At 41.9% G+C, this 26507-nt stretch overlaps 1 protein-coding gene across 2 annotated transcripts in view; it reads right to left on the bottom strand.

The window, feature by feature from the left end:
• The window catches only part of RASSF5 (Ras association domain family member 5), a 104769-nt gene that overhangs the window by 65146 nt on the left and 13116 nt on the right, over window positions 1–26507 (bottom strand). Inside the window, exons 1-2 of one of the 2 annotated variants that reach the window (XM_083617143.1) lie at window positions 22363–22758; window positions 6735–6856 (exon numbers count right to left, since the gene is read on the bottom strand). In XM_083617143.1, the coding sequence (XP_083473269.1) occupies window positions 6735–6856; window positions 22363–22516 (276 nt within the window). In that variant the 5' untranslated portion in view covers window positions 22517–22758. Of the gene's footprint in view, window positions 1–6734; window positions 6857–22362; window positions 22759–26507 lie in introns of those variants that run through there. The other variant, XM_083617142.1, reaches the window with a different exon arrangement.

Here is a 26507-nt window from a genome sequence, read left to right as displayed (position 1 = left end):
TACAGCAGGCACTGAGATGGGACATGTCAATATGATAGGCAGCAGATTCAGCTTGCCATGTGCCAGATCTATTAGTAAAATGTGGGGAGGAGCAGGGGAACCAAAAATAATTCTTTCATTTTTTCAGTTGTATATTCAGCAACATTCAGGCAAGAAAATAGCACACGAGATACTACCCCCTTTGTGTATATGGATTAACCAGTGCACATTATGTAGTAGATATAGAGTGCTGGACCAGAGCCTCTGGGATCTGGGTTCAAATCCCCACTGAGCCATAAAGATCACTGGATGACCTTGGGACAGTCATCTTCTCTCAGCCTGACGTACCTCTCAGGGTTGCTCTGATGCTAAAATGGGGAAGTAGGGGATCCTGAACACCACTTTGAGTTCCTTGCAGGAAAGACATGGTATGATATAAATACAATAGGAAAGAAAATGGATCTTCCTAATGCTTCCATAGCTTACAGCTTGCCCTTCTCATTCTGATCCCATCGGGACTTAAAACAGCACATTTTAACATCCCAGTATTGTCCAGTATTCCATTAGTTAAACATGCCCATCAATCATAGCCTTAGTACCACCATCCACATTCTATCCAGAACATAAACATCAAATAAAGCTTTTTTAAAAAATTATCTGACCGACCCAACAGAGGATTAGTTAAAACACCCTCAACAGAAACTATGGCAGGCCAAAGATTCTCTTAGAAAAGTGCAAATTTACAGAATTTGGCAAGACACAGGTGAAACTGAAATGAAGGGCATTTCTAGCTCTACAGGCTGGTTTTTAGTTATAAGCCTGTCTCATAATTAAGTCCCTCTCAAACACTAGCAGGAAGTAACAACTTATACAGCAATGCACCTTTACACACTGAAACCAAGTGGCCGCCCCTGACAGAACAATCCAATCCCTGGCCAGGAAGTGGCGAAGCATGATGGAGGAGCAGAGCCCCCACTGCCCCCACTGCCTATGCTGGCCAGGGTGGAAGGAGGGGGGAGGGGGGCAGGCAAATCAAGTGTTATGTACTGAGTTGAATAGGATCCAAAATGCAGCAGTCTGATGGGCCCTAGAACAATAGGATTCAGAATGCAGCAGTCTGATTGGTCCACAGAAGCCACCCAATCCAGCTCCAGGTGGAAGTGAATCCACAACCTGATTGGCCTACAGGAGAATCCCGGAATTAGCCAATCACATGGGGCTCATTGTGTAAATAATGTATATAAAGCAGACATCCTGGGGGAACTTCCATTCCTCCTCACCACTATGAGCTGAATAAAGAGCATGAAATCCGCTCTCGACTCCGAGTATATTTCATCAAGTGATTAAGCTGAGAACATTTCCGATACCATCAAGGGATGACAGTGGGGCTGGATCAGGATCCAGTGACTCTCCCAGTCTGCCTCAGTCCTTCCCTCTACCCACCCCCAGAACGTCGCTGGGGACCTCACTAGGAGTACTTCCTACGCCTCTGCCTAATCCATTCCTAACCCCCCACCCCGGCCTGGCAAAAAGGGGGTTTCAATTACAGGCTAAGTATCTTTTAGATGTTGACAACTTTGCGTTTGGACATATCAATGGATAGCCACCTGCTGTCTAGTCGAGTGGAAGATTCAAGCAGTCATACTATAGAAACAGCTGAACTCCAATGATGCATTCTGAGGTTTGCTCAACATCAAATGGGAAAATTCCAAATGCCAGTACACGCAATAGAAACTAGTGAGGTGACATTTCTCTGTGGTTTTGCAAAAGCTGTTTTGCAAAAGTCTGCTTTGCTCCCCAGTGCTGCCAAGACACCTTTGTCAGTGTACAATACCTTCCTCATTAAGCTATACCTGCCTGCAACTACATTCATTTGCCTTCCAGCTCCCCCAAGTGCTGCTTCTGGGTAAAACATTTAGCTACTGTGTACAGCGAAAAATAAGAGCTGCCTGTCAGAAGGTGAGTCAACATCTAACTTGACTGAGGAGTGCAGGGCCTCTAAAATTTATGCAATTGAAACATTTTCTCCCACGGAAATAGCTCCCCTTCAAGGCAGTATCATGTCCATAAGTTTCTTATCAAACACATGGCTATTTTTCATTCCATTTCAGCATCTTGGACCCCAAAGCACATGCAGAAGTTTGCAAGATCCAAAGCCAGTATCTTCCACTCTAGCACTCACAGAGACTTTTCAATACACAATATGTTATACAGTCTTTATTTGGCTTGTTCTCTATGGAGGCAGGTCACCACTGTTCCCATTTTATGGATGAGGAGACTGAGCCTGAAAGCAAATTGTTCAAATGTGACTTAGCATGTCTATATCTCTTAAGATTTAAGAGGCCTTATAAGGCCAAGCTTCCAAGTCTCTCTACCTGGCAACAAATCTGGCTCTATGAACAAGCCACATACACGCCTTTCACAAATGGAGGCTCCAACATATATAGTGCAGCCTAGTGGGTAAGGCGTTGGAATAGGATCTAGAAGACCCGGGGGCTCAAATCCCTAATCACTCTGCCATGAAGTTCATTGGGTGACCTTGTGCCAATCACTGTCTTTCAGCCAAAGCTACCTCAGAGGGTTGTTATGAGAATAAATTGACAAGTAGGAGAACAATGTATGTCATTTTGAGCTCATTGGAGGAAAGGCATAATATAAATATAATAAACAATTAACCCACAGGTCACTTTTTATAACCCATCTCTCTGTATGTTTGTAGTGTTTTTACAGTCTCAGCTATGGAGCATGAACTAAAAAAAGAAAGAAAAGATAAATCCTAGCACCAGCATGAGAGGTCTAAAAAATCAAGCCTTGGGATATTACTATATAACTGAAGGCTTAACTTTGAGCAGAAATGAGAAAAATGTGTGCATGGATCATAGTGGGCAGCATATAGATCAATGATAGAGCACCTGTTTTCTACATGCAGAAAGCCACAGATTCCACCCCTGGCATCTCTAGTTAGAAGGTTAAGTTGGTAGACCTCTACCTGTTATCTGGAAAAAGTTAGTGCTAGTCAGGGTGGATAATACTGAGATTGACAGACAGAAGGCATTCACATGTCACATTAAGCTGTGGTTAATGATTCACCCTGCACATGCAGGTCACTCACATTTTGCTTATCTCTGCTAGTGGGCAGAAGCAACAAACCATGGTTGACTTAGCATGATATCCAAACCAGGGACTATGGTTTGTTTTGCTCCATATGAAGTACAATCTGAAACCAAGGTGTGTTTTCGGCTTGCCAAGTGAAACAAAACAGAATCCCCAGTTCATGTATAACATTAAGTCAAGGATGTGGTTGATGGATCCCGCTCACGAGTGAGGAGGAATAATCTGTACATTTGCAGTGAACCATTAGCCATGGCTTACCTGACGCCCAAACACAAGCACCCAGGGTTTACAGTTTGTCACTTTCTCCAGCATAATCCAATCAGACTGTTCAGAACATTTCTGAAGCAACAACGTCAACATGGGAGAATTCATCTTTAGATGAGTATTTCCTGAGGGAGAAGTCACGCTCAGTTCAGGCATCTAGGTCAGGCTTCTTTACACGCAACAATCCTGTGACCTACCTAGTTACCCACCACCACTGGTTCTGTTCAGTGGCTTTTGGTCAGGGACATGGTTTGGTATCAAAGCTGGAGGGGGGGAATCCATTTGAGTTTCATTTCACTTCAGATTTACTTAAATAACCTCAGTTGCTATAGCACTGAACTCACAGACCATACCTCCTATAGGGCTATTTTTCTGTATGCAGAGGCTTCCAGGCCTTCCATACTGGGTACCACAGCTGTCAACTTTCAGATTTGAAAATAAGGGATCAGCAGCCTCACCTGTCCCAGGGACAGTCTACAGGATATCTAACAATCTGGGATAGCAGCGGGAAGCAGCGGGAAACAGCGCTGGAATAAGGGAATTTCCCGCCAAAAACGGGAAGGTTGACAGCTATGATTGATACCCCCTCCAATCTACATCCTAGGTGTCTTAGCACTGGTGGTGGGGGGAGGGAAACTAAAAGGGATTTGCTTCCCCTCCCCTATCATTTTTGTTTGTGGATACTGATTCAATGGTGTTAGGTAAGGGCCACAAATAATACTGCACACAGACAGGTAAGCAAAATATTTTGATTTAAGCTGGAGTGATGATTGGAAAAATCCATCCAAACTTGTGAAAGAGCAAATGCACCAATATCGTTTACTTCAACATCCCACCATCATCATCCCTCAAAAAGGACTGGGACTGAAAGGTCCTGGTAAAATAATCTTGATCACAAGATGTCTGATCTGTCTGTCACAGCAGAGCTCCCTCCTCTGCCTTCTCACACTGGTGTTTTCCCTCCATCAAACCTCACCAAACTTCACCCCTGACCTTATATAGCAAAGGTTTGGAGACATTAGCATTGCTTTCAGCAGACAAGTTGTCTGCAGAGTGTGAGTGTGTGTGTGTGACTGACTGAATCACTAAGGTGTTGCAAGGTACTTTGAGGACCCTTGTTTGGTTCAGGGTGTCTCATACAGATCACACTTCACCTCCAAGAAGCCCAGAAGCCTTCCAAAATGCAATGCTTCTGCTTGGGATTAATGATTTGTCCAAATCTGGTGCACACCCTCCTAAGATGTCTGAACTTCATAGAAACAAGCCAAAAGCTGGATATTCTGGGGGGATACCTCAAGTGTTTTCAAAATTGGGTTGCACAGCTGCTGTCAAAAACCTACTGGATGACTTTTCACTTCAGTTTGTTCTAAAATCATATAACAAACTAAACAAATACATTTAGCTCCACTGATTTCTCCATTAGAGCACAGCAGGCCTCCAGATGTTGTTAGTCTACAGCTGTCATCATCCCTAACCACTGGCCATACTGGCTGGGGCTGATGGGAGGTGGAGGCCAATAACATCTAAAGGGACACACGTTCACCATCCTTGCATTAAAGGGCAGAAATGCTTAGTGTGAGTGTAAATACTGCTAACCAGAACAGATTTTTAAAGTTGCAGGTATATCCCAGATCGAGTACCAATCAAAGATGTCACTACCCTTTTCAAGAGGTGCAGCAACAACTCAGAGCTGGGTTGCTTTCACATGTAGGGCCATACAAAATCAACAGACAACTACATTTGACAAATTATGCAGCACTGGAGATTATTCCATTGCTTTTTTTCAGAATGCCTGGGTAACAACAAATTACTACAGGCATGGCAATGACATTCCATTTGTACTCATAGAAAAGCTTTGATCTTGACATAGCACCCTGCTCTTCGGTTTGTAAGATGCTCTTTGTTGTAAAAGAACAATTAAAAATTTCCCAGTGGAGTTAGAACTTCTTCAGGGTGTGATGATAAAAGACTGGAGAGGTGCTTTGTGCAAAGAAGACCAAGTGCCTTTTTGGCATTGATCATGTAGATATGCCATTTAAACCAGAGTGGAGAATACTTTTGCCACTGGCAGGGAGAGTAGAAACACTTCCTTTGAAGAATCTGCAAAACATCCCTGAAAATGCACATTTTATCCACATCACAAAGTATGTGTATGCAAGCAAGCTAACACGAAAGCCTGTATCGGACATGCTGGATATTCACAACAGAATATGAGATAAGCAATTTGTTACAGAGAAGGGCGGAAAGGTTTAGTTTCAGCTGCATTAGGCACACGCCCATAACTTTCTCCTGCCCAAACTCCACTGAAAGGCATTGAAATCACAGAGCAGAAGATCCTTGTGTTCACAGTAAAACAAAACACACACCAAAGAAAGGACACAGGAACAAAAGGCTTCAGGTTTCCCATACACAGAATATTACAGATCAAAACTTGAATATTTCAGACTGATACTGCATGAAAAGTGGTATGAGAGATTTGACATTTCCCATGAGGCAAGAAATTCATTTTCAGCAAGGCCTGCCACAGATGAAGAAAAGGGCAGGCTATACTCAGCTCCAAGGAACAGAAGAGGGCAATGTCTAAAGCTCCAATTTATGTTTCCATCTCCCTCGTTCCAATAAGACTCATGTATTTTTAATCCTTGAATCCCCATTAGAAAAGTGCTGCATTCTCCATTATAGCAAGGATGCTTTGGGACTGCATTTTAGGAGTGCAGTCTCAAGAGAAATCTGCATATGGTGTGCACACCTCTTAATGACAGGCTGACCTCAAAAACCCTCTGTTTAGAGCAGAGATTTTACAGTGGGAGCCCCATTGCCATGATCAACACCCTGTATGAAGGCAACTTGCCCTATTAGTTTTACTGCAAGACAAAAGACATTCATGCTACTTTTACCAGATTGCTGCAAGAGCGAAGGAGTGATTCTTGATCTTATTACCCTGCATGCTGCTTGGCCCATGAAACAAAATACCTGGGCTACCAATGTAACAGGATGAATCCTACTTACTTTCACATTGACACTAGTACTTAGCTTATAATACAGGAGGTGCTACAGCAGGTAAGATGCCAATTGTCTGACTTGACCTTATGTGTAATCTTAAGCATAGAAAGGCTATTTGTTGTGAAGGCAAGCCTTAGGATTGCCTCATTCAGAAGCATTGCCTTATCTATCTGAAGAAACGCCAGCCCAACAAACAGATATGGGAAAGGCAGAAATTAGAGGCCCCTTGTTTTGCTGAAATACCATTCACAGTGTGTGTGCAAAAACCTGTCAATGAGCTCTTCTTGCATGCTGGCACCATTTGGCTTCCAGAGATGCAAATCACTTTGTTCCATTTTCTTCCTCAAGCATCATGGGGACACTGCAGTTCTTACCTGGCTGTAGTTTTGTGTTAGGGTATTTTCTGGAGAAGGTTTGCTGCGAGTCTGTCCTTCCTGTTGGCTGCAATCCAGCTGGATGAGGCTTCTGCATTCCTGGTGACACGTGTACTTGCAGTCTAGGGAGGAAAAACAAATTGAACCAAAATTAGGACATGGGTTCAATAGCAATCAACAGGTTCATTTGATGTGTGTATTTTGAAGTTTTAAAGATGGAGAAAATGTGTGGAGGGATATGGGGGGGAAGACACCCAAGATATCTCAAGACTGAATTCACAAACTGAACAATCAGGTTTTCAGAATACACAGAAATACATGGTGAAATTTGCATTATCTCACAAAAATGTCTTTAAAACCTAGTAGGGGTCATGTTAAACATCCGATACACATATTTTACATAACTACAGATAAAGAAGCAATTACTAGTCTTTCATACACCCCATAACCATGGGCACCATAGTTATTCAGCATCCATTCCCTTGTTAGTGTCTCATTTGGAGCTGCTACACACACACACACACACCAACCATCCGCAAAGGTAAAATCCTTCTGGAAATCAAGTTGACAGGACAGGCTTCATAATCTAAAGTAGCATTTAGACTACAAATTTGAGGCTTTTCGTGGCATGATTACACTGGCATTTGCCGCAGTAAATGTATAAAAATTACTGAAGTATGCGTTTTGGCATTGTATCTGAAAAATTCAAAGAAGTGAAAAATCTGAAGGCTATTATTTTCCGATCTGTGTATTCATCTCAGAGGTATGAATTAAATCAATGCACTTAAAAATGCAGACAGAGCAAAATTCTCCTCCATCCCTATAACAGCACTGATGTGCTTTGACGGCAATGTTGCTGCACTACAACTCCCATCATCCCCGATCACTGGTCATGGTGGTTATGCCTAATGGGAGTTTAACAACCTCTGGATCCCCCACCACTGCCTTACACAGAGTTCCATCCCCCTCACCAAGCTATAATTCCTATAATCCCTTGGAGGTAATCCATGACATTCGATCAACCCAGTGTGTACAGTTCAGGTATGATCTTATTACGATACCCTTGACATGAGCAGCTGTGATCTGAGCAAGCTCTTAGGTGCACGGGTCATCAGTAAAATCAGGGGCAGTAAAATCAGTGAAAATTACTGAAAAACAAAGCAACATTATATATTGGGGGACTGCACCAACCGCACTGCACAATCCTTACCATGAACAGAGCCTAACATGCTACACACAGCACACAGCCCTCCAGATAATATTGTGGAGCATCAGCTGCCTTCTCATTGTCATCAAAATTCATGGCTGTAGAAATAAAACATTATTCCTTTTATGCAAAGAAGCTGTGCTAGGGAGTCAAATGGCTTGTAGGAGACAGCACTTGGGATTCACAGTTAGGAGGCGGCGGGGGGGAGAGAAGTAAAGAAATCAATAAACCCAAAAGCCTGCAAAGCGCTGTAATTAAAAATGAAAATGTAAAGGCAGCTGGGCACGGTATATGCAGGCCATTAAACGCTGCTTTCATGGGAATAGCAAGCAATTCCTCTCACGCAAAAGTGATAACTTGAGGAGGGAGAAAAGCTGTAATTCTTTAACGTACTGCTGCAGATAATAGGAAATCTCACAGACCACTGTGCATACACTTGTAAAAAATATTATTTTGGAAGTGTGGGGGAACCAACATTTATCTCACTGAATATGGGTACTTAAGCTGCATTCACACACAAGTAAACTGTATATCATAAAACTAGAAACTATGCTGGAGTAATGTCACACCCTTGGTTTTTAAATCACTATTGCTTAATATTTTCTCTAAGGAACTCAAGGTGGCATACAAACTTCTCCCCCTCTCCATTTTTTCCTCACAACAATCTCATGAAGTAGGTTAGGCAGGGAGAGATAGTGACTGGCCCAAGGTCACCCAGTGGGCTTCTTGGCTCAATGGAGATTTGCACCCTAGTCTTCCAAGGTCCTCGTTCAGAATTCTAACCACTACAACATACTGCCTCCCAAGCACGTCACCTAGGAAATCAGTCCCACAGAGCTCAGAATTTACTTCCAAGTAGACATGTTTAGGATCAAGTTATTAACATGTATATATTTCCAGGACAAAAAGAGGAGCTGGGCTCCCATCAGGGAATATGTTCCCCACTTGCTTTAGATATGAACAAAATCAGCAGAACAATCAGATGTGGTTTTTTTCAGGCACATGGAGCAGCTGTAGAGTAGGAAAGGTGAAGGAACAAAACGAACCTATTCAGCATTCAGATACCTTCCAGAATGCAAAATGTTTATTGTGCTTGGCATCTACCACTGCACTAAATCTGTATAATGTACTCTAGTACTGTAGTATATCGTGGTGGAGGCTTCAAAAGCGAGACAGTAATTACCAGGCATTTCTCTATCTGTCTGTTCTCAGAAATGCATTTTAGCTCCTGGAATGCAAAGTGCTGTTAAAAATGCAGCTGCCACAGAACAGAAGCGAGCGCTTATTGTGGTATCAGGAGTCCTTTTGCTATATTCAACAAACTGTGAGCATTTTGTAAACAACTCAGTTATGAACATTAGAGACCAGGTGGCGAGAAGGCATTTTCCAAGGGTGGAAAATAAGGTATTAAAAAGCAGGTGTGAGGGACGGAGAAACTCAACATCATCTACAAAGCTTTGCTGTACTTAGAGCAGCCATCTCGGAGCAAATTAATATATTCTAAAGTAGTATGAGAAATAGGCTGGCTGGTAAACAAGGTAGCAAAACCTAGCCAGTAGGGGAGAAGAGTAATCATTTCCCAATTAAAGCAGTCATTTTGACATGAATCTTTCATGACTCATCTGAGGAACCTGCTCAGGTAAGATTCTCTCATGTTAATGATCCTCCTAATGCAGGGATAGGGAACCTGCAGGCTGTAGCTCTCCAGACCAAGTTGGACTCCAACACCATCATCCCTGACAGCTGACCATGCTGGCTCAGGCTGATGGGAGCAGAAGTCCAACAACATCTGGAGGGTACCAGGTTCCCCATCCTTGCTGTATTACGGGAATGCCTACATTGGGCAACCAGGTCTACGCCAATGAATTCTCACTTTAATACGTTGATCAACTGCTCAATTTATCAAGATACAATCCTTTACTTTGTTTCATCTTGTTCTTTGTTTTTGTACTTTGGATATAAGATAATTTAAAATTTAAAATTAAATTATTGTGACCAGCCTGGACACTTTCTTTGGTGTTCTGCAGGAGAGCTCCCTAGTTCCTAGTGAAGGGAAGGCCACTTTATAGAACTTTCTGACTTTTAGAAGACATCTGAAGGCAGCCCTATTTAGGGAAGTTTTTAATGTTTGATGTTTTATCCCTTTATTATTATTATTATTATTATTATTATTATTATTATTATTATTATTTTAGGAGCCACCTAGAGTGGCTGGGGAAACCCAGCCGGATGGGCAGGGTTTGTTTGTTTGTTTGTGTTATGGCAGGCCGAATAGTAAGCTTATATCTGACTCTTGTTGGGATATTGTGTTTGTTGGTGTTTCTTTGAATCACTGTGTTTTCCAATCTACTTTATTTTATTTTATACCACTTCGGGGTTACCTGCCCCAAGGTGGCATATACACACTTCCCAAACCAGGGAATATCTAGAAAGCAGGAGAGGGATGAAGGCTGGTACAGTTCACCCTCCACTTTCTTCAAAGCCATGCCTTGATGTGGACCTAGAGCCAGGAAGAGTGGTAAAGACAGCTCTAAGCGTCCCAATGCAAGTCAGCTCAGCCTCCATCCAACATACATTATTAAGTCATGAATGGGGAACGTTTGGCTCAAGAGACTGTTACCCCACAGCCATATCATCAGGTGTGTGTTGGGTAAAGTCACAGCTGCAAAGGAACAATTGGTAGCCTTAGGGAGCACTCCCACTTGCTCCTTTGCAAGTGTGGCTTTCATTCAGCGCCATTAAAATTTAGCACTAAATGCATGCTACACTGTTTCAGCTATTTGGCACATCCACCTGACATCATATGACATGCTGGAATGGACAGGTGGGCAACCCACCTATCTGTCAAATGTGTTCCACTGAGAGTTGGTCGTCATTGGATCTGGTCTGCCATCTAAAAGGGGTTTCTCCACCCCTGGTTTAAACAGAGAATTTTGCAGACTCGTTGCTAATTATGCTTCTACTGATTTTTCACTCGGGGACCAAAAGCCAAATTGGCATCAGGAACTTCTGAAGCTGACTAGTGCATTCACAAACTCAAAAGAGGAGAGGCAATGCCTCAGTTAATTTATCCAGTATGAGATGCTTATCAAGTACTTTTTCAGGGAGATTTTGTTCACGTATGCTGCAGGGCTTATCTGTGCATCAAATCCAGAGAACAGCATCAATTCCAGACTTACCCCAATATGAGCACACATTTAACTGAAACCTTGTAAAAATAAATTAAAGACAGCTTCTCCCTCACCCACTTTATATGGATTCATATAATGAACTCTGAGTTTTGCAGCATGAATGGGCACAACATCCACTTTCAAATCAATAAATAAGGTGCAAGCGCATTCCCAAGTCAAACAACAAGTGTATACACTCAAACATGAATGTACACATTACATGAGCTTCCAGGACTAATGCAACGCAAGCAAGCTTTTCATTCCGGAGCTCAAGTCACCACCTTGGTCTGAAATACCTAGCCATTTCAACAACTAATTAAGCTCAAGTAGGGTAGCCAGCAAGTTTGGAAAACTCAGCAATGGCCAGAGGATTGGAGAAGATCAGTCTACATCCCAATCCCAAAGAAGGGCAGTGCCCTATAATGCTTCAACTACCGCACAATTGCACTCATTTCACACGCTAGCAAGGTTATGCTTAAAATTCTACAAGGCAGGCTTAAGCAGTATGTGGACTGAGAACTCCCAGAAGTGCAAGCTGGATTTCGAAGGGGCAGAGGAACCAGAGACCAAATTGCAAACATGTGATGGATTATGGAGAAAGCTAGAGAGCTCCAGAAAAACATCTACTTCTGCTTCATTGACTACACAAAAGCATTTGACTGTGTCAACCACAGCAAACTATGGCAAGTTCTTAAAGAAATGGGAGTGCCTGATCACCTCATCTGTCTCCTGAGAAATTTATATGTGAGACAAGAAGCTATAGTTAGAACTGGATATGGAACAACTTGATTGGTTCAAAATTTGGAAAGGAGTACGACAAGGGTGTATACTGATCCCTGCTTATTTAACTTATATGCAGAATTCATCATGCGAAAGGCTGGACTGGATGAATCCCAAACCGGAATTAAGATTGCCGGAAGAAATATCAACAACCTCAGATATGCAGATGACACAACCTTGATGGCAGAAAGTGAGGAGGAATTAAAGAACCTTTTAATAAGGGTGAAAGAGGAGAGCACAAAATATGGGATGAAGCTCAACATCAAAAAAACTAAGATCATGGCCACTGGGCCCATCACCTCCTGGCAAATAGAAGGGGGAGAAATGGAGGCAGTGAGAGATTTTACTTTCTTGGGCTCCATGATCACTGCAGATGGTGACAGCAGTCACAAAATTAAAAGACGCCTGCTTCTTGGGAGAAAAGCGATGACAAACCTAGACAGCATCTTAAAAAGCAGAGATATCACCTTGCCAACAAAGGTCCGTATAGTTAAAGCTATGGTTTTCCCAGTAGTGATGTATGGAAGTGAGAGCTGGACCATAAAGAAGGCTGATCGCCAAAGAATTGATGCTTTTGAATTATGGTGCTGGAGGAGACTCTTGAGAGTCCCATGGACTGCAAGAAGATCAAACGTATCCATTTTGAAGGAAATCAGCCCTGAGTGCTCACTGGAAGGACAGATCCTGAAGCTGAGGCTCCAATACTTTGGCCACCTCATGAGAAGAGAAGACTCCCTGGAAAAGACCCTGATGTTGGGAAAGATGGAGGGCACAAGGAGAAGGGGACGACAGAGGACGAGATGGTTGGATAGTGTTCGCGAAGCTACAAACATGAGTTTGACCAAACTGCAGGAGGCAGTGGAAGACAGGAGTGCCTGGCGTGCTCTGGTCCATGGGGTCACGAAAAGTCGGACACGACTAAACAACAACAAAGGGTTGCCATATTCCAGGAGGTAAAAATACGGAAACAAAAAGTTGTTGAGCTTTTGCTCCACCTGTGCAAAAAAAGAAAAAAGAAAATGAAAAAAATCTCCAAAATCACGAACATTTGTCCGAAGCTAAGTATTTCACATGTGCCACTTCGAGGGTGGCAGGATGCAAGGCTACTGCACCTTTAATTGCTAGGCCAAAGAAGGAATTTTGGCAGGTATGGTGCAAGGCCTCTGGTGCCTCTGGCAACCTTAAAAACTTCAAGTGCTTTTCAGCATCTCTCCCTGCCTGCTGAAGTATGCATATGCCAAAGACAGAAATGCACATTTAAAGGTATTTTTAATGTATTTTTAAATGAATTATTATAATTATATGTACAATTCAAAACCGTCAACATATAGCATCGCTTCATAAAATACAAAAGATGCAAGTGCAAAACCCAAAAAGTATTAGTACCATTAGAAATATTAAGAACACCAACAGGGTAGAAGCAAGGTATTAAGAATATTTAAGGTCCAGATAAGATCACTATAAATGTATGATTAGTAACACAGCAGACATATTAGGAATGTGAGACTCTGGAAGGATGAAACAAAATTAACACGCACTGCAACTTCCTCTTTGCCTTACTACATAGCATCTCCTTATTTAATTACACACTAATGCTAAATGGGTTTCCATTAATCAGAAGGAAAGTAAGAAAGGAAAGGAAAACATCCATCAACACTTTTACATTACATTTCCTTTCTTATTTATTACTCCAATACTTCATAATAACAAAAAATCTATTTCTGAACCTTTTAATCCAATCTTTTGTCTAATGTTACTGAACTGCCAGAACCCAGCTATTTAATTTTTTCTTCTAATTCTCAGAATCTTTCACAAGCACAGTCCATTTAATTTCTATCAGCTTCCATATTCTCCCCATCAGTATTGTGATAGAGAAGATTTCATATCTTGAATATTCAATTCCTGCTATAGTAAAAGGTATAAATAATATGGGTATTGGTCTCTTCACTAGTGCACTATTATGAACAAAATTTAACTGGGTCCATTTCTACTTCTGCCTGAAACAACTACTAATTATAGCACCATCTTCCAAAATCTAGCAGCTTTTTAATATTCTTTTTTACACTCCACGTGTTGCAGAAATCTCTGGGATTGCTGGCATGCCCAACAGTTTCCTTTTACCTCTTTTTTTTCACATCTTCCATGATGTTAAATTCTATTGTTTACTCATTTTCAGGAAATTGTCTTTAGATCCAGTTAGCACCGAAAACCACGAGCCTTGTGCATGCAAAAATTCCAATACTTATTCTAGAGCTATTTTCTTTAGATCTTTATCTCACTTCCTTCTATATGCTTCCCATCCACCTTCTGGCTATTCAACAGCATGTTATACATTCTAGTTAACTCCTCTTCCCATTTTTGTTTCCACTCATTTTTCAAAGGGTGGATTGTAGTAATATCTTTTTGGACAGTCCTGTTGTGGCCTCAGCACATGCAGTTTGCATTGGGGAGGGAAGCTCTCATTCACTCCAACCTGGATCGGGACTTCAGCAGGGAGATAAAGGTTTAAGCCCCCAACCCCACCATGCCAGGTTCCTGATTGTTAGTGCAGGGGACTCAATCTATGAAATAAAAACTTTCACTCCAGGGCAAACAAGGTGCTTAGTAATGTCATGTGTAGTTTGGCCCTTCGCCTACTTATAGGGAAGTATGGGCCAGCATCCAGGGGAGGGTCTTCTCCAAACTAACAGCTCAAGGCACTCCTCCCAACTTTCTGGGCCAACTCAAAACCTGAAGAGCCAAACGCCTGTTTCTCTCCAACTTATCTAATGATTTTTGGGAGGGGTGGCACTGGAGAGGAGAGGGCTTACCCTCCCCTGTCCAGTTTGGTGGTAGCCGGAAGCTTGCAGGAGAAACAAATAAGTAGAGAGCAGGCAAGGACAGGACCTTGGATAGCTCCAGGAGAGCCCGGAAGGCTGAAATGCCCTCTTCCTGAGGTTGCTACAGAAGATGTTGTCTCTGCAGAGAGAATCAACTGAAGCCTTGTGCAGGCTAACAAGCCCTGGAATGTATGTGGAAGGGTCCACCTGCCTGGAGGAGATGGCTGGCTGGCTGGCTAAAGTAGCCTCACCTTATTACAGTGGTACCTCAGGTTACCTGAAACTGTTCTTAACCTGAAGCACCACTTTAGCTAATGGGGCCTCCTGCCGCCACTGCACAATTTCTGTTCTCATCCTGAAGCAAAGTTCTTAACCCGAGGTAATATTTCTGGGTTAGCGGAGTCTGTAACCTGAAGCGTATGTAACCCAAGGTACCACTGTATATCATCATTGGCTTTTGCGTGGCTGGAGTCATAATTGTAATGCAGAGGACTAACCCTCTGAGAGGGTTGGGGTGTAGGATTGTAACCCCTGAGTGGTCGGGCTTCCAATAAGAGACTGGTGGTTCTCCCCCTGAAGAAATAGGCAGTGGGGCTTAACTTCTCTTTGTATGCTGCAATCCTGATTCTAATGTTTATGGCAGATTCATTATTTGCTCCAGACTAAGATTTCAGCACATAACACAGACTATGCCACCTCAGGACCAGTAGAAGGCTAACAGAAAAGGGCATTCTGGAAGGAAGAACAGAAGCCTTGGTGAAACTTTATATAAGGAAGGTACTCTAGAATAAAACTGCACATCTACTAAACATAGCCTGAACCCAGATTCTTATTTTTAAGAATCCTACCTCTGAACATAACAATGATATCTACCAGTGGTGGTGTCCATAATTAATTTAAGGGGTGAAAGGAAATGCAGCTGCTTGCATTATATTAAGAGCAACATGTTTTTCAACCACTTTGCTATTATTTATCTTAAACACAATCCATATAACACCCTGCATTGTTGTAGTAGTCAAAGAGGAGGGTAGCAGCACTCACCTGACCCACTCAACTCATGGTAACTGGGCACACCAGTCTCTATTCAAATAAACCGTTAAACTTCCAGAACCATGTTCTCAAAAAACAACTTCATTGCACAGCCAACTATACTAAGAGGCTTAAGGCAAATAGGTTGATTTGTGTTAGTTTGCTGGTAAGTGAAAAGGTAGGCATCCATGGAATACATGGCAACCAATCAGAAATGCTCAAGGTCATTTGAATGACAGTCTCAATTACCATCAGTGGAGGTAACATTCAGCCAAGTGAATATATAAACTCTGAACATGATATTGCTTTGCCACATGTTCACCTTCCATTTGTCAGAGGTAGGAATTGGAAGTAGTATTAAAAAAGAAAAGAGTCCCCTAAAATATGACTCTTCTCCACTCATATTGATCAACTGCATTTCAAGTAGGATCCAGCTTTCCTTAGAACCAGGCTAAACTTAAAGGGGCTTATGTTCCCCCCTTGCCTGCTTGTCCCATTGAAATTCCCTTGTGTTGGGTAAAATGGATCATGTGGTGGGGGTTATAGAATAGACCGAAACAGGCCCCTCGGAACAAATCACATGCTCCTTGCCTAACTTTCCACTGGGTGATGGGACTTGACTTTTAAGCTTCATAATCACCATCAAGAAGTGATGCACAGAGCACATCACAGGCCACCAAGGAGAACATCCATATAACCTCTCTTGGCCCAATCTCTGGTCCTCTTCCACTTGGCATCTACTTCCATCAAGTTAGTTTATTCTTTCTTTTTTGGAGATGGGCAGGACTGATAAGAGGAGGAGGGAAGAGGATAGACGTTTGAGCCCCACTTTGAGTTAGGTTCACCTAAAAAAAGGAAAACTAGAGGTGGTGAGACTTAGAGGGATGTGGAAATGGAATTACTGAAGGTTTCCAGCTGAACATTTGAAAAAATAATAATCAAAAGGTGGTATTGGTGGAGTATTTGACTTGAATGTTTCTGATTTGGGGGACAAGCAAGTGGGTGATCACCCATCTTTATTCAAAAGTCTTCCAGCCTACTCAAGCATGGTATTGACCTCTTGATGAGCATTAACATCTTGATCCTAAAACAATTATCCTGGAGCACCAAGTGGCATATGGTATCACAGCTGCAGCAACGAACAGCATGAAGAAAAGTAGGACATATTCATTGATGTATGCTGAATGTCCATTTCAGGGTTATTTTAACACATCACCAGTATGTATACAAGATGCAAAGCAGCACACACAGACAGCAACAAGACAGTAAATAAACATTTTTACTCCAACACACAGAAATTCATTCCCATCCTTACACACCAGGGGTATTGCTAAGTACTTAAAGCAATCAAAATATGGGTATGGCATGACATAAGTTTGCATGTGCTGAGTTATTATGTCTCTGAGGTGCAAATTAAGACAGCAGGTAGTGAGGTCTCATTGGCATTAAGCTGTGAGACATGCCCAACAGTCTTATAAGCAAAGGGGGGGAATCAAAAATTGGGAGGAAGGAGTAGGAAATCTGAGGCCTAGTGCATTAGGATATGAGATTCCTTGGCTGCCCTATCACACACCATCTTTGTGCCACATTAGCATCAACAGCATACACAAAATGATAATTTTAGTCCATCCTCTTTATTTTCTCTCCTGACATCTACAATGTATGTAAGATACATAAACAGTCAAAACCCACTTGGTCTATATTTATGACAGCTATAATTCCGCTTGCCTTTGCAAAGCTTAATGTCACTTGCCTTTGCTAGATTTCCATCTAGCAAGGAATTAAGATTAGAGATGAGCAAAACCTTCTCTATGATTCCCACCTCACCAGAAATAACCCTGCATGTTCATGATACTTTCCCATAAAACCAGATATGCAGTTTCCCTGAAACTTGGGTCCCTGCCCCTGAGTGGTTAGTTTGTACAATTTGGTTTCTGCAGGGGGGCATTTGCCCCCTCAAATCCTAAATGTACTTATTTGTTTTAATGTAGACAAACACACACAAATCCAGCTAGTCAACAATAGGTTTAGAATGATCTATGAGAGGTTTAGGGACCCCACTAAAGAGTAGCTGCCAGACTTTGACTCTTTGCAATTTTCTGAAGGAAAACCTTCCTGGGCCAGCAGGCAAGTCAGATGAATGCTACCTGTTCAGATCTAATGATGCTGTGGAAATGTTGTAAGATCTGGATACCCTAGAAACACAATGATAATATAAAGAGTTGCAGCACCTTTTTATGATCAGTTGAGGAGCTTGCAGGTCCTGCTGGACCTGAACCTGCTTTTCGAGGGGTAAGTGGGGATGGGGGTGGCCAGGACTAGAAACCAAAAGTAACCCAGCAGTATAGAAACCAAAAGTGATGACACCTTTTGGTAAATCAGTAGCGAAAAACCTTTTATTGGGAAACAAAAAATTAGTGTTGCTGTTTTCATTGGTTGAAGGGTGAGAGAATGGCACATGGGATGTCAATATAAGGTTGCCACAGAAAGAAAGGCAAGAAACAGAGCTGTTTCTGTTTGTTTAGTTATAGATACCTGCAACAACTTCAAAAAGCAGAAGACAGCTAGTGAGCCCCAGACATAAACAGAAGATACTGCTTCATCAGAAATCACAGAAGTAGCAAAAGGGACAAAAAATATTCAGGTACGGGTACAGGCATGGGCAAGGCATGAGAATACCCCAAGAAAAAATCCTGAGGCAGCTACTAGAACTGTACAAACTGAATGACAGGAAAAGCTGGATATAAAGAACCAGGCATACCAACTTCTAGGGGCCCCAAAGTATTTTTTAAGGGGGCTGAGCCCCCTCAATATTCAGGAGGTGTTAGGTTCTGCCCCCTGGCATCACACACACAATGTCAGAGCATCATGTAGTGTTGTGCACATTGCACAGCATCATGCAAGGGCCCCCTCAATCTCCTTAAGAAGGTAGTGCCTCTGTAAGGAACTACATACCAAATGCAAATCCTTTATTTGATGTGTTATAATTTGAGTTGATTGCACCATGCTGGACCTTACAGAAAGATATTACTTCAAGCATGATCATGCACAGCTTTCTAAATATTCTCCTTGGTTAACATACTCTTCTGTTTTGAAAGGGCCTGCATGCCATCACTGTATTTTATTTCCTCACAGGTATTGTTTCACAACTCAAATGAAAGCTCGCCATTTCTCTCTCCAAGCATTCCCATAAAAAGTAATAATTCAATAATTCATGGTTGCAGAGAAATGCAACTTGTGACAAAGCAACCCATGTGTTTAATTAAGTCTGAGAAGCTATTAAGAATGATAACTCAATTGGAGGGGGAAAGTGGTATGCCATGGAATTAAAACACCAAGTCTGGTTTAAAAGTCAGTGTTGCAATTGTCACATTATGGCTCCACACTTAATGAATAGGGCACTTTTATAGTGCCTTTCTCCTTTACTCCATTTAGTTTCTAGCAAATACATTCTTAGTACTGGTCTTAGTGCTCGTCAGTCTTCCTTACTGTTCATATGTGCAAAACCTTCCCTTATATATTCTAGTGCTAAAATACATGCTAACTAAGCTTGAACCAAAATTCAAGAATCTGGGTTTTATTGTTCTCCAGTGCAAACAACTAGTTCAAAATGAAGAAATGCCAAATGGCTGCAAAAATTGTTCATTGACACAGTAAAGAAAATCTTAGGGTTTCGGGAGTTGTTGTTGTAGAGTCAGACACAACTAAACGACTAAACAACAACAGCAACTCCCGAAACCCTAACATTTTCATTACTGTGTCAGTGATCAATTTTTGCAGTCATTTGGCATTTCTTCGGGGGAGGGAGGGGGTTAAGAGCAATGCTCCTGTGGTCACTATCACCTCCTGAATGGCCATAATCACTTCAGTGACTTGCTGAGAAAGCTAATTTTAGAAACTCAGTCTATGCTTTAGAATGAAGCCACATGACATTGCTCACAAAGAGCCACTGGAAGCAAGACATATCGTTGTACACAGATATTCAAGTGTTGTTGTTGTTTTATTTTTTTTAAAAAAACAATAATTTTTTTCACAATGCAACTTCAATAGAATAAGCTGCATTCCCAGTTAAAAACAGGGAACTAAATATCCCATGGCCTTTTTATACTGTCTGTGGGAATCTTGATCTTCAATATACTACAATGTAAATATACCATGCAACAAGGAAACATTTTAGCACAATCAGGAGAGCTAACAGTTTATTAAAGTAGCAACACCTGGGTCTATTTTCATATTTGGAAGTGGCAGCAAAGCCTTTATGCACCCCATACATGAAAATCTGTTCTTGAAGGTGTGACAGGGCTGTCTTAAGCATATACGGCGCTGGGGTGCAAAAATCTGCCCAGCGCCCCACCCCCTGGTTGCCCAGTCCCAGGCGTGCAGGAGGGCGGAGCCAGCTGGCCACCTCAGCATCTCACTGGCTCGGTCGCCTCCGAACTCGCAGCACAAAGCTGCCTGCAGCAGAAGAGCCCGTCGCGGCGCTCCAACGGATGGACGAGCTCTTCCCCGGACTCAACTCTCAGGCCCCGGACTCTCAGCCTGGCGCCCCTGAGACTCCAGCACACGGGTGCCTCACACCCCTAGCGCCTATGGGTAAGACGGCCCTGAGGTCTGGTGTCAACATATAAATTCTCTATCATAAATCATTAAAACTCAATGAGTTGGAACACACCCAACAGAAATATTGACTAAACCAACTTTTATTAAGATACAGCATACATAACTCTGTTAAGATAATGACATTTGTAGAACCCAAACCAAAATGAAGGAAGTACAGAACTCTGAATAGATGCTGGATTGAACTTATGTGGTCTCTAGCTGTTATGATAAAGATAACTGGGATTAAAATTGTTTAAGTCATAAAATTTAAAAAGTTGATTGGAAAATAAGGTGTTAGTTAAAAGGAATGTTAAGAGATTAGGATTTGCTGGATTAATAATTTGAACTAGAAAACAAGAAGGGGAGGTATGAGGAAGTCAAAGAAACATGTTACTGAAAAATTGTTATTGAAATTGATTTGTTTTTAATATTTTTCTTTTTTCTTTTCTTTTTGTGTTTGTATAAAATTGGAAAACTTAATAAATATTTATTAAAAAAAAACAAAATGAAGGAAGTACATAAAACTACTAGACAGAAGCACCTATTCCAAGACAGGTTTCTTCCTGGCTTGTAAAAAGAAGGCTGCGGAAAGCAATTATTTGGGCTTGAAATATATATAATTGCTGTAAAATGGCAGACATCATCACACCATATTTCTAGGATTGATGGTCTCCTCTTTGTCAATTTAAACAAAGGATGTGATTTAATAAGCTGAATTCAACCACAGAGTCCAAAAATAAATAAATCCCCACACTTACTTGAGACCCTCAAATCAAAATTAGTTGGTGAAAATTCTGATAGCTTTATACTAGACTGCACAGCAGGATATCACTTGAGTACATCTATCCCACTGGCCTCAGTTAGGCTATCCATGTTTGATTGATTTTATTAAATCCATAACTCCATCTCATATTCAGAGGCAAAAAATGAAGAAGGGAAAAGATTGTTGAATAATTGTTGGCCTGTTTGAAAGACTAAGGCAGTCCCCATTTCATGCTGTCAGCTGCTAAACCTGGTTTCTGTGAAGGTCATGGTATACCCATAATGATGAAAATTATGGGCAGGCTTCTACCTGAATACATCACTTATGCAGTCTTACACACAATAAAGAAAGAAATTGGGGCAGCAAGGAATCAATACGAACTCTGAAGAGTAAAGCGACGTAATTCTAACATATTTAGAGTTGTATATAACCCTTCTGCCTATCCTTTAGAAAGGCTCTAAAGTTAGTCTTTTCCCCTTCTCAGAGATTCTGAGTAACTTGAAAGGTCACCGATGAACAAGGGTAGGTAGAAGCAAACATGCCAACCTCACCCTAAAGAACTGGTTAGGCTTCATTTTACAGGTCATTTCCCTATACAAAATATTTAGAAATCTAAGGTTCATATGGTTTTCTTAATGTACAGACTACGGAAGGGAAAAAAATAGTATCTACTCAGCGTTTGATGTTCAAAATAACAGAATCCAGGAGGATGCCATTAGCATGAGCAATAAAACAGAGCACAGAAATATGTCTAATATATTTTCCATGACTTTGAATGTTTTTCAGCCTCTTATAGTCATTAGCAGTGAGTTCTAAATGGCAAATGGAACACCAGAACAACATTTGCTTACAGCATTAAAGTCCATATACAAAATGCCTTGGTAACTCCATTTGCCCAAGTATGATCTGAAAAAAAACAACATAGGTAAAAGGACCAAAATTATGCTTTGAAAATTATTAAGGGACACATTATTACATTTAGAAGTCTAGCATTTGAAACCAAATTATTATCAAAGCGAAAGTGCAGTCATTTACTGATGTACTACATTACTGAGGCACCACTGGTATGAGCTGTAACAAAAAAAAAAGTTCCCATTACTGTAGGTTTTTGTTATACCCAGAACTGGACTGCCCAATTGCATCAAAATTTTGGCACTAACACCATAAAGCTAAAGTACACATTACTGGTAGCCACTAACCCTTATCTTGTGGTTTGTTATTAGAATCGGTGCAGAAGTTTGTTGGAATGATTTCAACCTACCTTTAGCCAGCAAGGCCTCTCTGCTGGGCCTCTTGAGTTGAAGGTGGAGACCCTCGGACCATGATTTTGACTTAGGGAAATGCCTGAAGATCTTGCGTATTCTCTTTGTTACTAATCCAAAGCAAGCTGCAGCCTCTGCTTTCCCTTCTGTCATTCTTCTAACATAAGATCAATAGCCTCCTCTGGCAAACGCAACCCAGGCAGGCAGGCAGTGCTTGAATGCGGAATGCTATTGGGAGCAGCAAATGCATGTTCACCGGAACTTAAGGTTGCAAAATGAAGAGCTCTCAATATAGTGTTAATTTTTAGCTCCTGCCCTTCACTTTTTTGTTTAGCATTTTCTTAAAACGCGCACACCACAGTCCTCAAACTTCCACGGCTGCTCCTGTAATGCATGGAAAACTTTCTATTTCTGGGGCTTTTTGCCTGATAAGATAACGCAACCTAACGGAAGAGGCTACAGTAATGAGAGAGAACAGGAACCATCCCTTTCTTTGCAAAGCTTCTTTCAAATATTCTCAGCCCACTGGCTCCTATTTTCTGTCAGCATTTTAGTTTAATCTCAATATTATTTTAGAGTACAATAAAAACAGTAACCTTAATATGCCAAGTAACCAATTTCTTCATCTCCAAGGTATTAATAAGTTTAAAACAGGTGATTAGCTACAAATACAAGGCCAGCTGTTCTGTGGCAAGAAATATATGTCTTCGCACTGTTCTAGAACTAGCTACATGGCATGATATTCCCCCTTTGTTTTTTTAGTGGATTCCTCAGAAGTAAGTCCTACTGAGTCTAATTAAGTGTACTTAGCTGGAGTGCAGAGCCTCCGACAAAAGGGACAAAAGCAGCCCTGCAGGCTTCTCTGACTAGCTCCCAAACTCTCCCCAGGGGACACCCCATATTGGCCTGTTGTGCCCCACAAGTGTTGTTCCTTGGTTGGAATGGGTCCTTGAACTCCAGTAATGCCTCATGCATGCCTAGATGGAGGATGCAGAGCGGCGTTTGAATGCATTTAAAAATGAGTTTTCTGTACAAAGAGGCAACATTTCCATTCATTGCTCCACCCATTTTTGCCTCTGGTCTCACCCACCATTGCCATGCGGCCCTTGGAAGGTTGCCCAGAATGGAATGTGGCCCTCAGCCTCAAATTATGTTCCCTACCGGTTGCCCACAAGTTGTTGGAAGTAGCCTAAAAGTTGTCGGGAGTAGCTATAAAGAACAAGACTGTCAAAATATTGGTGAGCATTGCTTTAATCGGTATGGACATGTCTAGTGGCATACTTAGGTCTACTCATTGATGGACAGCAGGCCTACCCATTGAGATGCAATGAAAGGTCAGGCCAGTAATACAAGTTTCTCAGGTGACAGATCTACCTAGACCTCACTTCCACTCAGCCATCAGATCTACCAGACTTGGTAGACCTGTTCCCAGATGCTAGTTACATTTGACTGGCTTATGTGCTCCCTACCCCCATAAGAAAAACACCTGCAGACACCCATGAAATACATTTAGAATGCAATCCTATGCACTAACTCAGTCCCATTAAGTCCAGTGGTGCTTACTGAAGGATTGCAGCCTTAGAACCCTAACTACTACTCTTTTTACAGATAGGTAGCCGTGTTGGTCTGCCATAGTCAAAACAAAAAAATTTTTTCCTTCCAGTAGCACCTTAAAGACCAACTAAGTTAGTTCTTGGTATGAGCTTTCGTGTGCATGCACACTTAAAGAAGTGTGCATGCACACGAAAGCTCATACCAAGAACTAACTTAGTTGGTCTTTAAGGTGCTACTGGAAGGGAAAAAAAATACTACTCTTTTGTAGGACAAAAGGCTCAACCTCTTGTGGCTTACAAAAGGTTCACTCTCCAGGCAATCACATTCACCCTAACCCCTAGGGGGACATTAAACCTTCTCTGCCCTAGATGAGAATATCCAATCTCTACTGAACAGCTTGGTCAGAAAATATTAAGCCGTCAAGGACCAATTTCTATAATGGCTATGAAGTGATAAGGTTATCTCAATTAAACGTCCTTCCATTGCCTTTTGAAAGTCAAAGCAACTATTTGCAATACCTTGATTATGTAAAATCAAATATAAATACACCAATATTTCCTTTTTGTTTCAATGCTCACATTCATTATGGCCTTATGTTTTCAAACAAGCAATAGACCGAATGGAAGATCTCTGTGCATTTAAATATCTGGCTTCTTAAAAACTGAATAATGTTTTTTTCTGAACAAACTACAAAAAGGCAGGAACAAAACAAAGCCCTATCTGCCTATAAACATTAACTGGAAGTTTGTTATTAGTATTTAGCAGTGTACTTGAACTTGACACCAATTGTAACAGGAAACAATAAGCCTGAAAAATATTTGCAAGATAAGAATGCCCATATTACATTAAGAGTGCTGCAGGTGTCCATAATGTTAGCAGGGAACCTACTATGGGAAAGTAAGTATGGTAGCCCCCTTCAATCCAAGTGTATAAACTGGGTGCTACAACGCAAAAGACCCTCCTCCATGTTGTCACAAGATGGATCTCAGCAGCCTGAACGACAATCAGGACCACCTCATCCAATAAACTTAGAATATGGACGGTCTGCATGGAAGAAGCCTTCCAGGATCCAGGTCCCAAGGTGTGCAGAAATGGGTAGGATGACAACAATGAAGTGTTAGAAACTTGGATACATAAGCTAGGTGCAAAATGGCTCCTTAAACCAAGGTTACATTTCCCAAACCAGAATGTCTGGTTGCCATTTTAAGGAAAGTCTTATTTTTCAAATGATGAACTGACTGTGATTACCAGTTAAACATCTGGCTAGTTCAAATGACAACCTTGAGCTAGGTTAAGAATTTAGAGAACTTAAAGAAAAGTCACTTTATTCACGGGCAGTCCACATGTACATTGGCCTGTTCCCATCTTTTTAAATTAATTGTGACATAGGCCATTCATAACCCAGGAATATTCTTCACAACTGTGAGCAGGGCAGGGGGGTGGGGGAAGTGAAGACAAAAGCGGCTGGGGAAACCCAGCCAGATAGGTGGGGTATAAATAAGTAATTATTAATTATTAGCTACAACATTTAACTATAACATTGTTCATTGCTCCTGCTCAGGCTGCCCAGAAAAAGCATTTTGGTTCCTGAAATTCATTCTGATTGTGCAAATAAAATATAACTGATAGAATTCTATAGGATGTGGTATTAGTGTGTGAAAACAGTCAAGATCCAATGATCCCCAGGCATGTACCTCCAGATGGTGGAAATATCAGGCACCATCCTGGCATCCAGGCATCTTCACTTGGTCACAAGTGGCCGATAGCCAGGTGCAAAATGCCACAGGCGCCTGGCTAATTTCAAACACTGCCAATGCATTAGGACAGAGTGGCTAACCTGTGGCCCTTGTTACATCACAACTCCCATCATCCCTCACTACTGGCCATGCCAGGGGTAGTCTAAAACATCTGGAGGGTCACAGATTGGCTGTTCCTACATAAGTCACAAATGCCTGAGCCAAAGACTACATTTCCCTGGGAACTGGAACCATTTGTGATCAGGATGTCAACTCTTATAGGCTTCCTTGGGTCGGGTGTCTATGCCTAGCAGATGGGTGTCAGGTGGTGAGTAAGGGGAAGCCACATTACTTTGGGGTTGGGACCAGTGGCACAGTCCCATTTACCCCTTCATACACACAAAGTGAGCTTGTGTTCTGGACATACTTTTGGCTACACTTTGTGTCAACCATGAAACCACATTTAACCCTCTCCTCAGAGTAGAGCTGTACACAGTCCTGGTTGGCTACACCTCTCCCTTCCTCAGAGCAGCATTATACACAACCCTGATTGACTGGCCCCTATGTCACTCATGAACAGAGGCGGAGCTAGCTGCTCCGGCCCCCGGAGTGGTGCACATGCTGTGCCCACAGGGGTGGGGCTAGATGTCCATGGGGTGGGGCTAGCTGCCCACACAGCAAGCATCCCAGGGGGGCGGCACTGCGATGTCACCCCCCCAAGGGATGACACCCAGGGCGGCCCACACCCACCGCACCCCTTTCTTCCGCCCCTGTTCATGAAGCCGCCACCTCCATTCTCAGAACAGTTTTTAAAAGTGTAAAAAGCCCACAAACCTTAAAAAACCAAGCAGATT

This window comes from Podarcis filfolensis (genome assembly GCF_964270895.1).
Source record: "Podarcis filfolensis genome assembly, chromosome: 6".
NCBI lineage: Eukaryota > Metazoa > Chordata > Lepidosauria > Squamata > Lacertidae > Podarcis > Podarcis filfolensis.
Note: the sequence above shows the minus strand (reverse complement) of the source record. Positions and strands in the feature narration are given on the sequence as shown.